Source organism: Pogona vitticeps, chromosome 8, assembly GCF_051106095.1.
Source record: "Pogona vitticeps strain Pit_001003342236 chromosome 8, PviZW2.1, whole genome shotgun sequence".
In the NCBI taxonomy this organism is placed as follows: domain Eukaryota; kingdom Metazoa; phylum Chordata; class Lepidosauria; order Squamata; family Agamidae; genus Pogona; species Pogona vitticeps.
In genome coordinates this window covers 26,831,245-26,851,055 of record NC_135790.1, presented here as the reverse complement: position 1 = coordinate 26,851,055, position 19,811 = coordinate 26,831,245, and the positions used below count along the sequence as shown (strand labels likewise).

The 19,811-nt window shown below is 47.6% G+C and overlaps 1 protein-coding gene across 1 annotated transcript; it reads right to left on the bottom strand.

The window, feature by feature from the left end:
* Window positions 1-13,461: 13,461 nt before the first annotated feature.
* Window positions 13,462-17,957, bottom strand: C1QTNF5 (C1q and TNF related 5). The gene is made up of 3 exons (XM_072979271.2): window positions 17,808-17,957; window positions 16,267-16,500; window positions 13,462-15,473 (listed from the first exon to the last, which is right to left on the bottom strand). Exons 2-3 carry the CDS (start codon window positions 16,490-16,492, stop codon window positions 14,956-14,958), a joined length of 744 nt encoding a protein of 247 aa, XP_072835372.1. The 5' UTR covers window positions 16,493-16,500; window positions 17,808-17,957; the 3' UTR covers window positions 13,462-14,955.
* Window positions 17,958-19,811: the final 1,854 nt, after the last annotated feature.

Here is a 19,811-nt window from a genome sequence, read left to right as displayed (position 1 = left end):
TTTAAAAGTAGCTGTGAGGGAAGGAACGCACGTAGGCTAGAGTAGTTTGTTTGACTGTCACGCTTGGCATAACAGCGCTAAGCACCTCTTCCTCTTCCACCCCCCACCCCGCCAGTTAGTGCTTTGGAGGCCAGACTTCTTGGCAGCAGAGTACTTTTACCATGCTGCAGCACATGGTTTGTTAAGTCAGCTGGGAATTTGAAAAGCAAGGTTGTAAGGGCTACCCCGGTGCAACTCAAAAGTAGGGAAGAAGTATTTCCCTCTCTTGGGGTAAATTTCAACATCAGTTTGCAAAAGGAATGTTGTGGGCATAAACTAGATTTTGCTCTTTACCTCTACATTTCATAGGCTAGGCCTGTGCTAAATCTCTTGGCCAACTACATAACACTTTCCAGTACGCAGAATTTGTTTCCTGCTGAAAGAAACAAAAGTTGGTTTCCCCCACCTCACCTTTTGATGACATCTGGTCCAAATATTGGAGGGGTTTTGTAAATCTAAATGACCAGCTAGCTCGTGTCCTACTCAAGTGAATATTTAAATAACTGGATGGAGGTCACAGGGGGGGGTCAGTCCCCCAGTCTCTACAAAGCTTGGAGACTGGCCTGGGCTAAGCTGGCAAACACTGGGCCAGGTGGGACCTGCAGACTAGAGGTGCCCCCCTCCCAGTTTACTTGGAAACAACAGCATTTTATTTTTAGGGTTTTCTTTAAAAAAGGTATTAAAACCCTGGAGGTAAATTGGCAGAACCCTGTTGAGTTGTATTGGAGCATTTTTCAAGCTCCTTGGAGTTAAGGCCAGCTCTAACATCTCTAGAGGATATCTGGTACCTTGTGTGCAACTTTGGCAGTAAAACAACCGGGCTGATCAACTGCTGAATCCGAGTGCCTTAATCGTGGGCGATCAGACAGGGAGACGGTGTTGAAAGTCAGCAAGTTATTAAACTAGCATGCTCATGTGAGAATCTAACTCATTCCATCATATGCTTTTTGAATTGTTTAAGAATTTTCCTGCAACTTAACAATGAAGATGAGTGTGAGGATGAGAACGATTTCTGCAGCAGAATTGTGCAGCCTGATATTTTTGTCTTAGACTACAGTTCCTGTCACGGCAGCCTGAAACAGACCACACTAGATAGGAATTGATGACCCATGTTGTCCAAGGCATAGGAGGGGTGTGATTTTGCGGAAAGATGCTCTTGAGCTGTCTTGTTCCGTGCTTCACTGGCTTTCCACTCACGGTGAGTGCACGCGCACACACTGTATGTGCGCGCGCACATGCATATGCAGACCCTACCTGTGCAAGATACCTAGAAGGTTCAGAGTGCAGGTTTTTATTTGCACTGATCTGTACGGAGGAGTTACAGAAACTGCCTGAGCTGGGGAGCAGTTTAACTTAGAAGAGTATGCAGTTCTGGTCCCTATTTCCCCACCATCTGGCTCTGAATAATACTATTCCAACTTGTTTAAGCAGTCAAGTTTTTTTGTGTGCAGAGTTAACTGCAGGCTGTTGCTGGCTGGAAGGAGAACTGAGAAGGAGGTGCTTGGCGTTACAGCAAAAGCCTGCCTGCTACCTTTCTGGATCTGGCCCCTCACTCCTGATTTGTGCCTTCTTCCAACTGCTGCCCTTTCTGATCATCTTGTTGTGTTTTCTTATCCAGGACTTGCTTCAGCCCATCACAGGATTCTGTTGCAATTGCCCTTCTGACACCTCTGGCAGGGCTGTTTGTTTGCTTATGCGGTCTTTGCACTGTGTAAACGACTATTTGAAAATTAAAAGGAAATCCTTTTTTTCCCAAAAATTAAGTTTTGCATGCTGTGTTTTTAAAAGAGGGATCAACATTACAACGGCACAACACTTCGTGCCTGGTCTTTTGGGTTGGGAAACAATGTACAAGCTCTCATTTTGCTCCCCATGGCTGCATAGTGTAGCAGACCGAGTTATGCACTAATCCCCTCTCCGCCATGGAAACTCGCTGGGAGGGAGGTGGCTGTGATAAAACAACTCCTTAAATATCTCACTTATCTTGGAAGCCCTGTTAGGGTCCCTGTAAGTTGGCTCTGACTTTAACACGATTTGCGTGTCAAGGAGTACCCCTTGCCTGGAGAAGGGACCCCGTATTCCCTGTGGAGTTTGACTTTAGGCAAGTCAACTTTCTGACCTCAGTTCTCTTAACTATATCTCAGGGTCAAAAGAAATCCTTGGGAATTGTCCATAAACATGTAAGCCTTAATTATTCTTGTCCTCTTCCCAATCTGGAGGGCTAGTAACTTAAAACATAGCCTGGATGCCATTTTCTGCATAAATTCCTCCGGTGTGTGGAGGCCCGTTTAGACTAGAGCTGCCGCCTTGGTATTTTCCATTCCTAGATTTAATCCATATCTTGCATCTGGTCAGATGGAGTCTGTGGCTGTATTCTGACTTGGGGCTGCTGTGGGTTCAAAAGCCCCTTTTGAAACACAAATGGAATCTGGCTAGACCAGATCACTGTGGTCCTTCTGACACCGCCACTGTCTCTCTCTCTCTCTTGTGAAATTGAGCCAAGAAAGGCCTGACTTGAAATCAAGTGACTCACTGTGGAATTCTCCACTGCAGGAAGAGAAACTGGGTGAGTTTCCAGAGGAAGCTGAGAAAAGGGTAGTAGAGGGTTTTAAAAATATACCGGGGTCATGGGGTCAGCATTGGTTAGGAATAGATTTTTTTCCCACCGTTCTTTTTTTTTTCATCCAGTGCTACTAATAATTATTATCTTTGCGTTCAACGTGATTTGCATTTATGCTGAAAGTTAGTGCCCTCTAGCAGTTAGAGGTATCGGGGCTGGGACTTGAGAGAACCAAGTTCTAGACCCCGCTGAGCCATAAATCTCAGCCGTCAAATGAAAAATACAGATTGTTGCAGCTGATCCTGGAGGTTCTCAGATGTGTGTTTCAGATGTTCATGGACTGAATCTTCCAAAAGCCCTGACCGCTGGCTAGGGCTTCTGGGAGTTGTAGTCCGAGAACACCTGTGACTCCCAGATATAAGAACCGCAGCTGCACAGTGATCCTGTTCATTCAGTGAGTGGTATTGTTCCAGCTTTGTAGAGGAAAGTCGACTCTCAATAGCCTGGAGCACAAAGATTTGGCTGGTGTGGCTTTTGTTTTTCACCAAAAGCAGCCTCGGCAGGTTGCAGTTTTATACAGGGCCAGAATTATGAATTAAAAAACCCACCACAAAGCTGTGTAAAGAAGAGTGCAGTTGGAACCCGAATCGAACAAAAAGAAGCATGCCAGTAGGATGTGTTCAGTAAAATAGTTTTCATTTGTTGTCAACTGGCTACCAAGACAAAATGTACAGTATCTGAAAGCGGGTTAATTTTATTTGCACACCCTCGGGGATAATACTGATCTGAGATTGTACTGACCTCCTGTCGACCTTACAGGACAGATACACACCTATTTCTCCAAGGCCGGTCAGGTACAGGGAGCCCATGCTGCTTCAATTGTGGCAATGTGGAAATTTCCTGAGGAATGCCCGTGCAAAGAACGGTTTGATGCTTATCCAGAGAGACTCTTTTGCCCTGTTCTGTGAGAGGAAACTTGGTCAGCTCAGAAGGCTCACCAAAAGCAAGAGTCCTCAGGAAAGCTCGAAGACTAGTGAACATTTATGCCATAATTATTCTGTTTTCATCAGAGATGCTGCAAGTCTCCCATGGTGTATGTTTTTTTTTCTGCCATGGCATGAGCGGCCTTCCCTGATAACCCAAGTATGAAAATCGCCATCTTATCCAGTCTTGGCAGATTCAAAGCTGCCTCTTCTTAATCGGTTCTTTCGGAGTCATTTATGTGGAGGAGCGTTGGTGGCGTGTAGATGAGGAGGACCAAAGTGGGGTCTGGCTTTGGTGTCGAGGAAGAGCGCTGCTGGTTGCATTTGAGCATTCTCCAAGCAGCCCTTTGGAAAAGCAGGAAAGGAGTGTTCAGACAGAAGCTATAATCTCCTGTTAGACTATCTGAAAAAGTCTCCTTTTGACCGGTCTGGGGCCTTGAGTAGTTGACTTATCTCAGCTCCTGCTTATGTACACAAAGGGTCATGTCAGCAATTAAAAGAAGCAGATAAAGCCATTTAAGTCGAAACAACAGCTGTTCTCCTGAAGACTGCAACCCAGCTCCAGAGATGTGATTGTGCAGGAATAATAATTAGGGCTATTTACTGCTGTCAGATCTGTCTGGGATCTCCCTCCCCCTTCCCCCGTCTGAGCTGGACCACCAGGCATTACCCTCTGCTGTCTTTCAAGAGATGATCTCCAGGTTCAGAGATGGTGGGCAAGACTGCCTAAGGTTCCTGAGAGGTGCTGCCAGCCGGATGACGGGCTTACTGGAAAAGTGGTCAGAATCAACAGAAAGCAACGGCCGGAACCCAATTGCCATTGCGTTGTTTGGGGGTGGAGGGTGGATCTTTGGTTGGGTAGGAAAATGGCAAAAACCTACCAGAATGCCAACGAGCTTTTAAAATGGCCTTGGAACAAAAAAGTAAATAGAATATATTACACAGGATGTCAACAAAACAACATTGCATCAGTTCATTATGTTACTTTCGAAGTGGGGCTTCATTAGTCCTTTGCTCACAAAAAGGGTGGCCTGTAATTACCAATTAATTAAGCGCCCATTAAATTGGTGATAATGTCCATTGCTTCCAAGCTCTGCAAATCACCCAGTATTGCTACGGGTTTTTCAATTAGAATCAACCACTGTGATAGTATCGAGGGCCAACATCCAGTAGCAACTGTGAAATGTACAAACTGGCCATCATGTAAACAGTGTGGGTGATCCTACCAGATGTTCATCTCGTGCTCCATCATGTGCCTGGTCATGTGATAAGATGGCATGAAAACCACAAAAAACAACTTGTCTGATTATGTGTACACTATTATGTGTACACTATTTCACGATAGGACTTTGGTCAGTCCAGCATCTCTGTGTGGACACTTGTAGATTTTCTGAGGTCGCGGGGTCCAGATATACGGGAAATCTAGGTGGATTCAACTTCTAAAGCTATCTCACTCCACTGGGTCCACCTTCAAAACATACTTCCTCTTTCCCATCCAGTTAAGAACACATTTTGGAGCTATGCAAGTCCTCCTGATGCTCCGGATGCTTTGAGTTTCATCTCTTTGGCAGACAAATCTCTCCTCTTCCTTCTCTCTCTCTCTCTCTCTCTCCAGACACACCCTATTTATAAAATAGCACAGGAAGAAGTTCCGGTCCCAAAGGAATCCTCCTTTCCAGATTTGCTGAATTGGTGGGAACAAGCTACTCTAACTAGAGAGTCTCGAAACCATGCACTTTTATCTGATTTGATGAAGGCACAAGTATTCCAAGTGGAATTGACTCAACAATTTCGTGTACTTGAGGGGTTTTTCGGGAGGGCGGATGTGCTGTGGTTTTTAGCCTCCTTTTCACTATTGCAAGGATGGCCCCACCAGGAGGCCTTGAGGTTTTCCATGTTCCTGCAAGAATATTTGGTGTTTATGCCAGCAGGACTACCTAAGCTTCTGGCTTCGAGACAGCTTACAGCCTTCAATGCCTTTGCAAAAAAGCAGATCAGTTTGGGGAAGAAGTGTTTGATAAAAAATTAAATTACAAATCAGTTGGTTCCTAAATCCCAAGAACTAGCCCTTCTTTCTTTTTTCCCCTAGGGAATATCCTTTGATTTGTATTTCTGCGTTGAGCAGGGTTTGGACTCGGTGGCTTTATTCAGCCCCTTCCAACTTCATGATTCTATGATTTTATAATGGGCGGCTCTTATATGAACCCAAGGATGGAAGGATACGTACAGGGTCTCAATCACAGCATGGTATTCTAGAGTATGGCAGATACCATTGCAGGAAAAATTAGCCACCAAATTGCATATTGCTAAAGGGATAAAATAGGAAGTGATAATAAGGGAGTCCCTGAAGGAGGTCAAGTGCTGGGTTCCCCCCTCCCTTGCAGTTATACTATTAGTACTATGACTAATGCTGCTGCTACTACTAGTGTGCCATCAAGCCAGTTCTGACTTAAGGCAATGCTTTTCAGGGTTTTCCAGGTGGAGAATATTCAGAAGTGGTTGAACATTCCCTTCTTCCAGGGGAGCCCTGGGATTGTGCAGCTGGCCCAAGGCTACACAGGTTGGCTCTATTGAACTCCCAACGTCTGGCTCCGCAGCCAGAGACCTGAGCCGCTCAGCTCTCCAGCCAGCTCTTGACGTTATACTGCTCTACATTTAACGTCCAGCTCAACTAAAGAATAGTCTCTTGTGTTGGCTCAGTAGGTCACCACTACCCATATCATACTTGGCTCTTAGCCTGGAGGGAGTGTGGTCTGTACCCACCTACCCCTTTCTAGCAGTGGGAGGGGGGCAGGGCTCTTGCACCCCAATGAGTCTGCCTCTGCGGCTTTGGTAACAAATGAAAAGAATGAACCCAACTGTTCTGGTGCCTGGGAGAGAGAGAGAGAGAGAGAGAGAGAGAGAGAGAGAGAGAGAGAATAGAGGAACGTACATGCTGGTTTTGGATGAAAATGGCTTTCTGTGTGCTGATTGTGTCTGTGACTCACCGACTGAGTTGTTTGGGAGTAAAGACAGAGATGACACAGATGTGGTTCCCAATGCCCATACAAGTAATGCTCCACAGGGACCCACTTGTTCGGATTTGTCATATGCCGTGTGTTCTGCACAGAGAAAGCACAACCCATGACTTTTCTGGGCTGCCGAGCTGGAAGGTGCCTGATGGATCATGGAGTCCAGCCCCTGTCAAGGAGGCCCAGTGGAGGAATCGACCTCTGGCTCCATTGCCTAAACCACTGAGCTACCGACCAGAGGATGTAAGGGGAGAAGTCCTGTCCGGCTCCTATGTGTTTAAGAGGCGCCTTGTGGTGAAAAGAGACCGCTGAGCTCAAGAAACCTTTTGGCCTGAGCCTCCAGGGGCTGTTTCTCCTGTTCTTAAACCTGCCTGAGGCCACGGCTCCTGACCTTAAATTATTTTCTTTAATCCTATGTGTGGCCTAAGATAAAGGAAAGGGTCCTTCCGTGCCACCAAGGCCAGCGTTGGAACAGTCTTTACGGCAGAACGGGATTGGATAATCCACCAAGGAGAGGATGCCTCTCACGAGGTCACCATCCAAGTAGGGGACTGTGCTCTGTAAAATAGGGCAGACGGCCACCCTAGGAGACAGCAATAGTAGCGGGCTCCCCGTTCACCCCACTGGCCCATCCAGGTCTCCTCCTCCTAGGCTGCTTCCTTCGAAAGCTCTCCAGCGATCAGCTTGCACAGATCGCTGTTTGCACCCTGAGTCAAAGCCCGTCTGCTCTTTTTAGTACTACATAGCTTTCCCGAATGGTGAGATCCTGGTGTCTGACTTAGGTTTCAGGATTAAACCTTCAGGTCACCTCGGGTTCAGACTGAAAATTACAGCCAAAGCAAGGCTCAGAAAGAAAAGTTCTGAGCACCGGTGACAAGGAAAGCCGCTTCAGCCATACGCAGCCAATTTGCCTCCGATGTGCTGTGGGAGAAATCGTTAAATCTTGAGAATCCACATGATCTGAATGGAGACAGACCATCGAATGGGCCGGAGTGACAGTAGCCTTCAATCTGAGGAAGGATGGAAATGGGTGCCCGGGGCTTCAAAGCAACCTGGTGTAACAATGCCAAACGTTCTCCTCCTCCTCCTCCTCCAGCCTTCCCTGCCCTGAGGTCAGTTCCTTCCTTGGGGGCCAAAGGGAAGCCAGCCGTTCCGGGGAAACCCCAGAGGAGCAGAATGGATGGCGCTCTTGTTTGTATGCGGAGAAAAAGGCCTGGGGTGATTGTTAGAACGAGCTGAGAGGATCTGATGGCCACCTGATGAGGAAGACCCACAGGGACACAATTAGCGGGAGAGAGGGATCGTAGAAAGATGGAGGGCTGGGATGGGGCACGGGAAGCACCTGCGATCGCCGTGGGGTGACCGTCAAGCGGCTGGCACAGATCCAAGACTGGAGGGCTGAAGGGGACTGAATTATTTGGGGGTGGGTGGGTTGGTTCCCCCCCTTACTTAGAAGATATTTAGCACTTGGTTTCTCAGTCTACTGGGGGGGAAAAGAGGCCAGTGTCACGAGACTTAATCAAGTCAAGACTAGGTTTTTTGCAAAACTCCAAATGCTGTGCCAAGGTTTATTTGATTTGGAATTAACCTTCTTGGATTCAACCAGGCTTGCTTCTGAGAAAACCTACCTGGCTGGAGATTCAGGAGGATGTCGTCACCACAGGACTTCGTGCAGCGATGATGTACTGCGACGAGGACGATGCCAGTACTGGCTTTGAGGGTATCTCTTTCGCTTGATCACAACCTCCCTCATTATGGAAAGAGTTTCCTTTGATGTGAGCTAAAACCAGGGTCTGATTTATGCCCCTAAGCCCCCTTCTTTTATCTCTCCCCCCCATCATTGCCTTTGTCTGGCCAGATCTGAGCTGTGGGGGGTAAGATCAGGCGGCAACTTTAATGAGGATGGGCTTTCCTGACTGTCAGATATGTCTGCTCCTCGCCAGTCGGAGGGTTGATACAAAGACGGTCTCTTGTGGGTTGGGGGGGTCTCTTCTCCCCACATCTCTCTCTTATCTATAATTAAGGTGGTGTCAGCCATCTCCCACCCCACTGATCAGAACCCCAAGCAAGGGAATAAACTAATGAGGCCGCGGTACCTACCCAAGCCAGACACAACACAGCTGAGCCCTGAGGATTAAGGCAGAGGCGCGCCGTGATCTGCACAGAAGCAGCATATGGGCAAAAACACATAGCTGGACTTGTCCGTGAAATCTCACATTAAACTATAACAGTCTTGAAGGTGGCACTGTGTTTTTGTCTTTTTTTATTTGTTCTTTTTGTTTTATTTTTAATTTTGTTTTTAAACCTCTAACTAGAGAGGGATGCTGATGTTGGGAAAGTGTGAAGGCAGGAGGAGAAGGGGATGACAGAGGATGAGATGGTTGGACAGTGTCATCGAAGCAACCAACATGAATTTGACCCAACTCCGGGAGGCCGTGGAAGACAGGAGGGCCTGGCGTGCTCTGGTCCATGGGGTCACGAAGAGTCAGACACGACTAAATGACTAAACAACAACAAAAAAAGAGAGGGACATGAACTGCTGGTCAGCCATTTGTGTTGGTTCATACTTTGGCCGAACCAGTGTTTGCCACTTCCAAACCCTGCCTCCTCTGATAGGGGCCCGCTCAGAAGCAGTGGCCCTGAGTGTTCTGCCCTGCCTCCTCTGGGCACTGCCTCTGAATGGGCACCCACCTGAGGAGGCAGAGTTTGGAAGTGCCAATCACCTGTTTGGACAAAGCACGAACCAGCATGAACCAATGAACCCGTGGTTTGTGTCCGTCTCTACAACACGTAGATTACAGCTTGGAAAGTTACTTTTAAAAAAAGAAGAAGAGTTCTCCACTGGTTACCTTCTTGATCTAGGAAATTCTTAGCACCCTATGAAAAATCCATCTCTCTGATGACATCTTTGTTTCTAAGGGCAGCCTGTGTTGAATTCCGCCATGCCACGCCATACAGTAGAACCGAGAATTCAAAGCAGAGAGCAATGTGTGCTCCCAAGGCCAATTTCAAAGCTTTGGTGGCTCCAAAATATTTTGTGGCTTTAGAAACTTTTAAATAAGCTTTTGTAGACCATTTCCATTCTGATTTTTATGGCATAGCTGGCTAATGATCTCACTGTTCATTCAGACAAATTCCAGGGTACACTTAAATTTGCCTACTTAATTCTCCTTACTTCATTTTTTTAATTTTTAAATGACAGTTCATAGCTATTTATTGCTTACTATGAACCTTTTTGCTTTAACATTCCTTTGATACAAATCCCTTTTAGTTTGTTTATTCTAAAATATTTGTCTATTTTCCCCACTGTTAAAATTACTAGTTGCCTTTAGAGCCATGGGCCCAAACATCATGGGAAACTGTGTTAAAGAATAGATGTTAAAAAACCATATAGAGGTGCCTGAAAGATAAATATATTGCTGGATGCTAAGAATTTCCTGGATCAAGAGAGTGACCCATGAAGAAATACTAAAAGAAATGGATAAAGACCAAGAAATCATAAAACTCATGAAATCCCGACAGCTCAAATATTTCAGTGGTGCAGTCATTAATGAAAAGTGCAGATTGTTACAGCTGATCATTTGACATAAAATAAATGGGAGAAGAAATGCAAAAAAGAGAAAGCCTTCTTGGCTAAAAAAAAACCTGACTATAAGACAGGAAGTGATGATAATGATGGAATGGATTATTTATTACTGTCTATATGCATTTCTCTGTTCCTGTTTTAACTTCTCTCCCCTTCTCTTTGGTTTACTTAAAAGTTTCAAGCACTTAACATATAATAAAATAACCAAAACAAAAGATAACCAACAGGGCGATGGAGCAAGGCAAAAGAACATTTTTTTAAAAGGCCTGTATTTAAACATAAACACCATATTTTAAAACCCAGAACAGAGAAAATGTAAGCAAGATGGAAACAGGGCATGTCCGAAAAACTTCTCTAAAGAAGAGACAGGAAGCTGGACTAGAGGGGCCCCTGGCCTGATCCAGCACAGGGCTCTTATCTTTTTCCTTTCCAAAGCCAGCACTTGCCCAAGTATTGATCTGCGGATTCACTTAGGCGCTCAGTAAGCATCTCCGCTTTAGGAAAACAAATTGAAATTGAAAGCAACAGTCAGCAATAATGTTTCCGTCTTCCAGGAAAGAAGCGCGGGTACCCCAGGGAGAAGCTGAAGATGCCCAGCCTGGCTTCTATTGCGGTGTGCATCTGTTTGTAATGCACATGTCTCTGGATTTTAAGAATAAGGGAGATGTCAGAGAGTTCTTGGACTGTTATTGCAAAGTGCAGGGAGAAATTGAATTCCTTCTCTCTCTGTTCATAGAAGTGCACGGTCCCTCACTCTTGTTTGGCTCAATGGACTGTCGAGGAGATCGGGAGCAGGACCTCCAAGGGTGGGTTTCGGTGGTCCTTCGGCCTCTGGAGAACACCCACTTCTAATCCTGGAGATGTCACTATTACACTAGATATTTCCCGTCTGGTCACTTCCAGGAATCCCCCAAACCTGATCAGCTGCTTTGGGGGAAGCCTCTGTGAAACCATGAAGTCCAGAACTTAAAGTCATCTAAATTTCAATATTCATTCTAGTAATCGTCACCATTCATACCCAAAGGAACAAAAATTAGCAAAGCTATGGAGCTGGATCTCACCCTCCACTGTGCTCTCCGCACCCTGGGAAGCAGGGAGGGCCTTCTGCTGGTGCTGAGGGCGCTCAGCCCCAGATCCTGTTGCAAAAACCCACAGGACGCCAGGACAGGACATGTCTTGGGGGTGGACACAGCCGGGGGCTTTCACAGGCTGGGAAGTGAGAGACCTTTGCCGCAAAAGACTGTCGTCATGAGCTGACCCTTGCGATGCCTCGGGGTCTCTCCCTGGTAACAGAGATCCAGAGATCGCCTCAGGGTTTGGTTGGAAACTACACGCTGACGCTGGCTAGACCTCAATAGCTCTAGTTCTGCTTGGATTGTCTGCCTTCCTCTCCCTTCCACCTCAGATCTGCCTCCAGGTTCCAAGCCAAGCACACGGAGTGCCTTTAAAAAAAGCCATAGGTTGTAACCTACATAACTTTAAAGAATAGAGCTCTATTTATTTATTTTTTAAAAAATACTGATTTGGCAAAGAACTTAATTAGGATGTCTGTTTGGCCCAGACCCTGGAAATGTCACTCTGTATCTCTTTTTTGAACTACAACTCCCCAAATCCCTCAGCCAGCATAGTGCAGCATTTCCAAGATCTTGTTTGGCACCGTGTCCCTGAGTGTCCGGGATACCCAACTTGTGTTTATTCTCAGCCTCCTCAGAGCTTCCAGGTGTGACTTCCTGAATTTCCAAGGGTTCTGGAGCTCAGCTACGATGCTGGGAGACTGCCTTTCGGTCTTTGGGTGCGTTCCAGAGAAGGCGTTTTGGGAAAACAAAGGCTGGGAGGCTTGTTTGGGGGCAAGAACGCCCCCAGCGGGCTTCCTTCCCTGGCTAAAAATAAAAGACCTTTCCCCTCAACCCTGAAAAAATGGGCTGCTGTTCTCACATGGAAAAAGCAGAGACTGCAGAGGGAGAAATGGTCCCGGCTCCCCCCCCAGGGGGGGCTCTACAGGAAGGGACGAGCCGCTGTTCTGACTCCGTGGGTTGCTTCATGTAGACCGTCAACGCATGGCACCGCCGAGGGAAGATCTTCGGAGAACCCACAAATCTCAGAGGGCATTGTGCAAACTGATCAAGAGAAAACAAGTAGGATGCAGTGGTGAGGACCGGCCTGATGCAGCTGTCATTGGTAGCCTGAAGTTGGGGAGATCTGAGTTCAAATCCTCCACTGCCCTGAAGCCTGGTTGAATGACCTGGATCCAGTTACTCTCTCTCAGAGTCTTAACCTACCTGATAAGGCTGCTAGGAAGGTAAAAATGGGGGCGCAGCCCATGCATGCTGCCTTGACCATCTTCAAGGACGGGAATGATTGAAAATATGAATATTAAGGTGAAGCCACACGCTGGCTCACCTTCCTCCCACGTTTTGAAAAGGGAATAATAAAAAGACAAATCATACTACAAGGTTCCATGAGGAGGTGTCAGGCTTCAGGGCAAGGCTTTTGCTAAATCTTTCATAAGTTTCTAATAACATCATCACCATGTTCCGAATTTAAGTTACTTTCCTTGGGCTCTTAACTCCCAGCTTTTCCTTCGGCCAGCTTGACCCCCACCCCATGGTGGCTGAAGGGATTCTGGGAATGGTATTCCACCCCACAAACTCTCCCTTACTTTTTTTTTTCCAGGACGGCCAGTATCCCAGAAACACAGCATTCAACAACCTAAGTGAAAGGAGCTACATTGAAACTAAGAGCCTGTCCACACTGGCATATAATTATGATATATGGTTCTCTGATAGCACTGTTTGGCATGGGGGGAAAAAGTCCTTGTCCACTTCTGTTTCCACTTAAAACAACCCGTCCTTCCCCTTTAAGAGCTGGCCCGTATCTTTCTGGCACACGGCTCGGGCATGCAATCTTTCCGGGATGATGCAAAATAGCTCTTTGTTCTGCCTTTGCTGAACGGTGCCAAGAGTTAAAATAGATTGCACTGAAGATAAGGATTTTTTTTAAGCACTGGCTGGATTGCACCAAATTTCCCAGTGTGGACAGGCCCTATGTCTCTATGAATCCTTGACCATATTAAATTGATTTATCAGTTCAAAGAAAGAGGGTTCATAAAATCAAGCGTTCTGTATGTCCTCTGCTATCCGACGACTTTCACCACTCACGTTTGCCCGCTTTCTTTCACGAAAAGAACAGTAGTGCAAGCTGAGAGGAAAAAAGAGGCGCCCAGCGGTAACCTCAATACTGTATAGTATTTGTCAGGAAAAATAAAAATAAAATCTCAACTCATTCTCCAGGGGGCAATTATGTTGGTTTATACTTTTTTTCTCTACAAATAAAGAAAGAAACCTTACCGTTTTCATTACATTGAAGAAATTTTAGACCAGACAGACAATGAAAAAAGATGGAAGAAATGAATATACAGTATATCTATACGTATCCACCTGAACACAGCAAGAATAATCAAATGGAATTAAATCTCTATATAAGAAAATAAAAGGCATTTATGAAACAAGTTAACTTATAAACAAGAACCATTCTTTAAGGTTAAGATGGCCAGAAAATGTTTAATTCTTGGCTCAGGGTGCCCCCTACTGGATAAATCTCCAGAACTTACATACTTTTAACGGTTTGGGGCACACATATGAATGTACGGGTAATTTTCAGAGCTTGGAAAAATTATTTCTCGGACTAAAATTCCCAGAATCCCCAGGGCTAGTGGAAGACTGGAGAGCTCGCTCAAAAAAGTATCTCCCAAAATTCGTGTTTGGTGAACATAAAAGAAAAGTAACCAAGTTCTTTAGTCCTTGTCAGGAATGGATGGAACAGAATTAAGCTTGTTTGCCATGCTTATTTTTATAGCTGGGATAAAACTCAATAGCTGTGCAGTTGATGGTTGTGGCTATTAAAAACCAATGGCCTCCTAGGGAGCGTGAGGCTTCTGCACATGAGTTATCCCATTCAGAGGATAACGTATCCATTTTCGTCATTTCAAATAATCATCTTTGTCACATGTAAAACAATTCCCCCTGCAACAATGCCACAAATCACTTAGGGCTGAACAGGAATTTGAACCCAGCACTCGGTCTCATCCTTAGCTTTCTTTCTAAAGGGCACCACCCCGAACATACCCAATCCTGTCTAATTTCAGAAGCAGGCTCTGGTCTTGTTATTCATCAGAATAAGAGACTACCAGGATATACCAGGGATAGTTTGTCTGAAGCTTCACAGTGCAGTGGTTAAACTGTAGTATTACAATCAGCATTGGATCCCAGCGGATTCTGACAGCCAGCTTGAGGTTCACTCTGCCTTCTATTCTTCCAAGGTCGGTAAACTGATTACCCAGCTCCCTGGGCTGGGGGTGGGGGACTGTTTTGGTTGCATAATTAAAATGTAAACTGCCTTTAAGTGTTTTAAGCACTACGGGACGGTATATAAGCAGAATGCTTCTCTTTGCTTCTCTTTTCTGCTGCCAGACAGAGTTGGCAATACTGACCTAGATGGACCTAGGACAGGACTCAATATAAGATAGCTTCCTACTGTCCTAAGAGAATGAAGGAAAGGGTGGCTTACGCCCTTCTCAAAGAATACATTCTGTTTATTAGGGTGATACAGTGAGTAACACTCAAAATGCAGCTACTGAGAGACCCTTCTGTGCCTAGAAAGACCCAACGGTCTTTTACACATACATCAGCTAAAAGAGAGTTTTGCCCCTTGGGTTAGAGCGAATGCCCAGAAGTTCCCTGCTTGCTGTGCGGCCGTGGCGGGGCCGCCCTCAGCCCCTCAAGCAAAGACAGGAGAGTTCTGCCAATACGAGTAAACCAGAAATCCGGTGAAGGTGCTGTCTGTCTTCACGCTGGAGTAGAAGCCGGTGTAATCTCCCACTGCCACCTGGACCCAGACTTCGTCTTCCGGTTCCAGGCGCACCAACACGCCGCCCGACAAGGAGGTCGGCTTGGGCCAGTTCCCATAGAACTGGAAGAAAGAGGCCACCGACTTCCCGTTCTTCATGATGTCGAACTGGAGGCTCATCCGGTACACGGTGGCATGGACGGCGAAGTAGTAAACGCCCGGGATCTCGCACAGGAACTTCCCCGTGTTGCTGTCGTAGTGGCCCTGCTCGTTGATCAGCACGAGGTCAAAGACGATTGGCTGGTCGGGCAGCGGAGGGCTGCGGGATTCTGAGCGCTTGGCGCTGAAGCCAGAACGGGGGGCCACAGCACATTCGCCCGGCGCCCCCTTCTCTCCCGGGAATCCATTCGTGCCAGCACTCCCTTTTTCTCCCCTTGGGCCAGGTGGTCCTTTAGGGAATGAGAAATGATTATTTGTCATCATTACTTGTGTTCTTCTTACTGCTGTTAGTAGTAGTATTATTGGTCATTCATTCATTCATTCATTCATTCATTCATTCATTCATTCATTCATTCATTCATTCAGTTTACAAACCACGCTTTCTCAGGATGACGAACAAGCCACATAAAGGCACATCATTCAAATCACAAATTAGATTCCTAAAATAACAATTTTCAAGTGTCTGCTCAAATACAATACAGTAGGATTGTGGTATCTGCCAGGAATCTGTCCCTGTGGATGCCAGAAAGTGTGGATATATATAGCATAGTCTCTGGTTCCCCCTAGTGGTCAGTTTTGGTGATACATCTTGGAAACGTGTATTTCCCGGTGTGTGTGTTATTTAATATTTTCAGGCAGTGGGTAAGTGAAACTGTGGGTACTGATCCCATGGATGTGATTGTTCTACAAGCAATAAAAAACCAGTGAAGGACACTGGCTTATTCCCAGAAAGTTTTATACAAATAGATACAATGAACATTCTTGTGATGCCTTAAAGACGGTCACATTTATATGGCATAGGATTTTTTTTTGTTGCAATTTTGACCCACTATCTCAGCTGCCCTGTGGTATCCTGGAACTTACATCCCAAGAAGCTTATTAATTTTACAGTGTCACAAGAACCTTTGTCATATCTGTTGGTATAAGATGTGGGGGAATAAGAGGTTATGGTTTAAAAAAAAAATGTTTTAGCGATCCCAGACTAACACAGGCACCCCTCTGCAACGCAGTTCGCCTTCTCACCTGTAGTGCCCACGTCACCTTTGTCTCCCGGCATCCCAGGGGCCCCATCCCGGCCGTCACGCCCATCTCTGCCCGGCAGGCCTTGGTTCCCATGGATCCCTGGAGCCCCCGGCAGTCCGGGCTGTCCGGCGCACAGGCTGGGGATCTTGTTGTCTTCGATCTGCGCGGAGTCCTCCGCCAGAGTAAGGAAGAAGAGGAACAGCGAGAGGGTGTGGTCCATTTCCATGAGGCCGGCTGAGGAGTTAAAAAAAACCATACGGTTGGAAGAAGCCTCAAAAATCATCTCCTCCGTAGGGTTTCTCAGCTAGGATGAGTCCTCCAGAAGCTTGGGATTTGAATTCCATGCTGACAGGAGCTTGAAGCAAGACATGCTCCCTCCCAGCACCCCTGATCCGGTCTCAAGGCCTTCGACCAGTCCAGTTCCAGTTGAAAGGCCAGCCTTTCCCATCAAAATCTCCGAATACCTTTGACATGGTTCTCATCGGGTCGCATTGCCAGCTCCCTACCGCTCAGAGTTCTGTGGGTTTCCTGTGCAGAGTTTAGCAGTTTTTCCAGAGAAATGAAGCCAGGGGCGGGTTAACCGCAGAGTGTTAAGCAACGGTGGGGCGGGAGGGGGGGTGATGTCAGGATCTCGTCTTCCTCCCTCCCTCTCTGGGATCAGAAGCAGGAAACCAGCCACCCAAGGGGGATAATCCTCCAGAGTGACAGCTGATGGCAAGAGTTGGCTGCGCACCCGAAATGGCTTTGACCCACTGAGTCAATAAAGAGCTAGAAAACGTCTGCAACCTTTCTCTCTCTCTCTCTCTCTCTCTCTCTCTCTCTCTCTCTCTCTCACCCCCCCCCCCCCGTCTTCTGCTTCCCAGTTTCTCTTCTCCTTCTGAAACTCTGCTTCTCTAGCTTGCTCCTCTTTCTGTCTCTTCTGAGCGCTACCTAAAAAGTTTGGAAAAGTTAGGGAAAGTTTGGACATTTGCTCCCAGATATGGCTGGGCAATACGGGGACTTGTAGGGCATTAAAAATAATTCTCCCTCTCTCTGTTTTGATCTCTCTCTTACACACAGGGTGTCTTCCTACTCTCCCCCCCCCCCATGTGCCCAGGTTGTCTCGGGAGCGCCAGACCTCTTGGCTTCCGAGTCCCTCTTGAGCTCACAGATCTGGAATGTCCAAGCTCTCTCATCCAAGATTCTGGCTTTACATTCTTTGCTTCAGCCTGCCTCCGTCTGGGACTGGGTATGTGGGGAGCTGGCATCTTTTTTATTATTGTTGATGGGTGGGGAAGAGTTGATCCGGGGCTGAAAGCGGGGGGTGGGGGAGGAGAGGAGAAGAGCCTATTTTCGGAGCCGCTGAGGTCGGCGGAGGGGGTACCCGCAGGATCGCTTAGAGAAGCAGCGCGGCGCAAAAAGGACCGGGGGCGGGGGGGGGGAGAAGAAACAATCCAAACTCAGGCACCCGCGTAGCCTTCCTCCTCCTCCTCCTCCTCCTCCTCCTCCTCCCCGTAGCATCTCCACAGCTCCCCCCCCCCGCGCGCTCCCCGGCTCCTTACCTGGGGCTCGGCGCTTCCCTAGGATCGGGAAGGAGTGGCGCGCTTGGCGGAGCGCAAACTTTCCCTTTGGCACCGGCCTGGAGTGGCGCAGCCGGCCGACCCGCCGGCCTTCTCTTCTCTCTTCTCCCCCCCTCCCCACTTCACCCCACGCCACCCCACCCTTTCCTTCCCTCCTCTTTCCCTCCCTCCCTCTCTATGTCTCTCTCCTCCCAAACTCCAAAGGAAACCGGAGCGTCGCACCCCGGAGCCAAGAACTACATCGCCAAGGGGAGACGAGGGCGCGGGGATGATGCGGAGGATGATGCCTCTGGAAGGAAATGGGCCGGACGGGGTTGAGCGGGCGGGTGGGGTGGGGGCTTGGAAGGAGGGAGAGGGGGGAGAAGAAGGGGGAAGGAGCATCTATAGGGACAGTCGTGGGTCCCAGCCAGACTTTGGGAAGCTGGGATCCCTCACTGCGTACCTTTGATCCTTCACCAGATCTTGAGTTTTGAACTTGCCAGTTTGCCTGCCGTGTGTGTGTGTGTGTGTGTGTGTGTGTGTGTGTGTGTGTGTGTGTGTGTGTGTGTGTGTGTGTGTGTGTGTGTGTGTGTGTGTGTGTGTGTGTGTGTGTGTGTGTGTGTGTGTGTGTGTGTGTTTGCACACATACACTTTTGGCTTCTTTTGTACCATCTGAGCCTGCCGAAGAGTCCTGGAGAACTCAAAAACTGGCCTAGTTTGCCATATCTAATAAACAGTAATCATGTCAAGTCAATTCTGACTTATAGCAACTCTTTCCAGGATTTCCCCGGAAGAGAATATTTAGAAGTGTTTTTTTCCCCCATCCTCTTCTTCTCTCCTTCTTGTGCAGCTGGCCCAAGGCCACCCAGGCTGGCTCTTCTCCCAGGAGGCACAAGTGGGGAATCGAACTCCCAACCTCTGGCTCCGCAGCCAGAGACCTAAACCCCTGAGCTATCCAGCTGGTGCCTCTAATGCGATAAATATCCAATAAAAGTAGCACTCAGCTCAGGACGACAGAGCACAGTGGATGCAGCGGACGGTCCAGAGACCACCCAAACCCCTTCCCCAAATAGGAGTGGAGAAATCAGAGAGGGGATGAAGTGCCAAAAGGGAGGTCGGACCTTCACACCCTCTCCCTCACACACTGAACTCCACGTTCAGACCACTTGCAGGCCCAGACACACAGCGAAACACAGGGCTGTTCGCCAACCATGATCTGTTTCTGATATTTAATGGACAGGCCTTGGGAGCTGGTTCTTGCTTGATGAGTCTTTGGGTGTTTTCCTGCTTCGAGAGCAGCAGCTGGATGGGCTCCCTGATCGCTTTCACAGGCTCAGTGCTTGCCAGCTGCCTTCTGCAGCATCTCCTCCTTCCTCTTGGGATGATGCTTCCCAGATCGAAGCATGCGCCCCCAACAGTCTCAGAGGTGACACATCCCAAAGAGGTGAGATGGAGACACGGCAGAGAACCGTGCCACACGTGGGGCACAGACCCTCTGAGAGGGAACCATGGCAAGCTACAGGTTAAGGATTGGACGCTCAAATAGTCTACCGGTCTCTCTGGCCCCCACCCTATGGATGGCTGAAGGGGCTAGACATGTTCCTGGGTACACAGAAGTAACAGGCACACAGTTGTCGCACTTTAAGAAGGATGCCAACCAAATGGAGCAAGTTCAGAGGCTGGCAACAAGGATGATCCAGGGTTAGAAACCAAACCCTAGGAGGAAAGACTGAAAGAACTGGGCACGCTTAGCCTGGAGAAAAGCAGTCCGAGGGGAGACAGGAGACCCTTTTCAAATATTTGAAAGACTGTCATCCAGAAGAGAGGCAAGATCTGTTCTCGATCATCCCAGAGTGCAGGACGAATCATAATGGGCTCAAGCGACAGGAAGCCAGATTGAGGCTGAATATCAGGGGGGAAAATGTCTTAACTGTTAGAGCAGTACAACAATGGAACCCATTGTCGTACTGCTCTAACAGTACGTGTTGAGCGCTCCAATGGGACGTG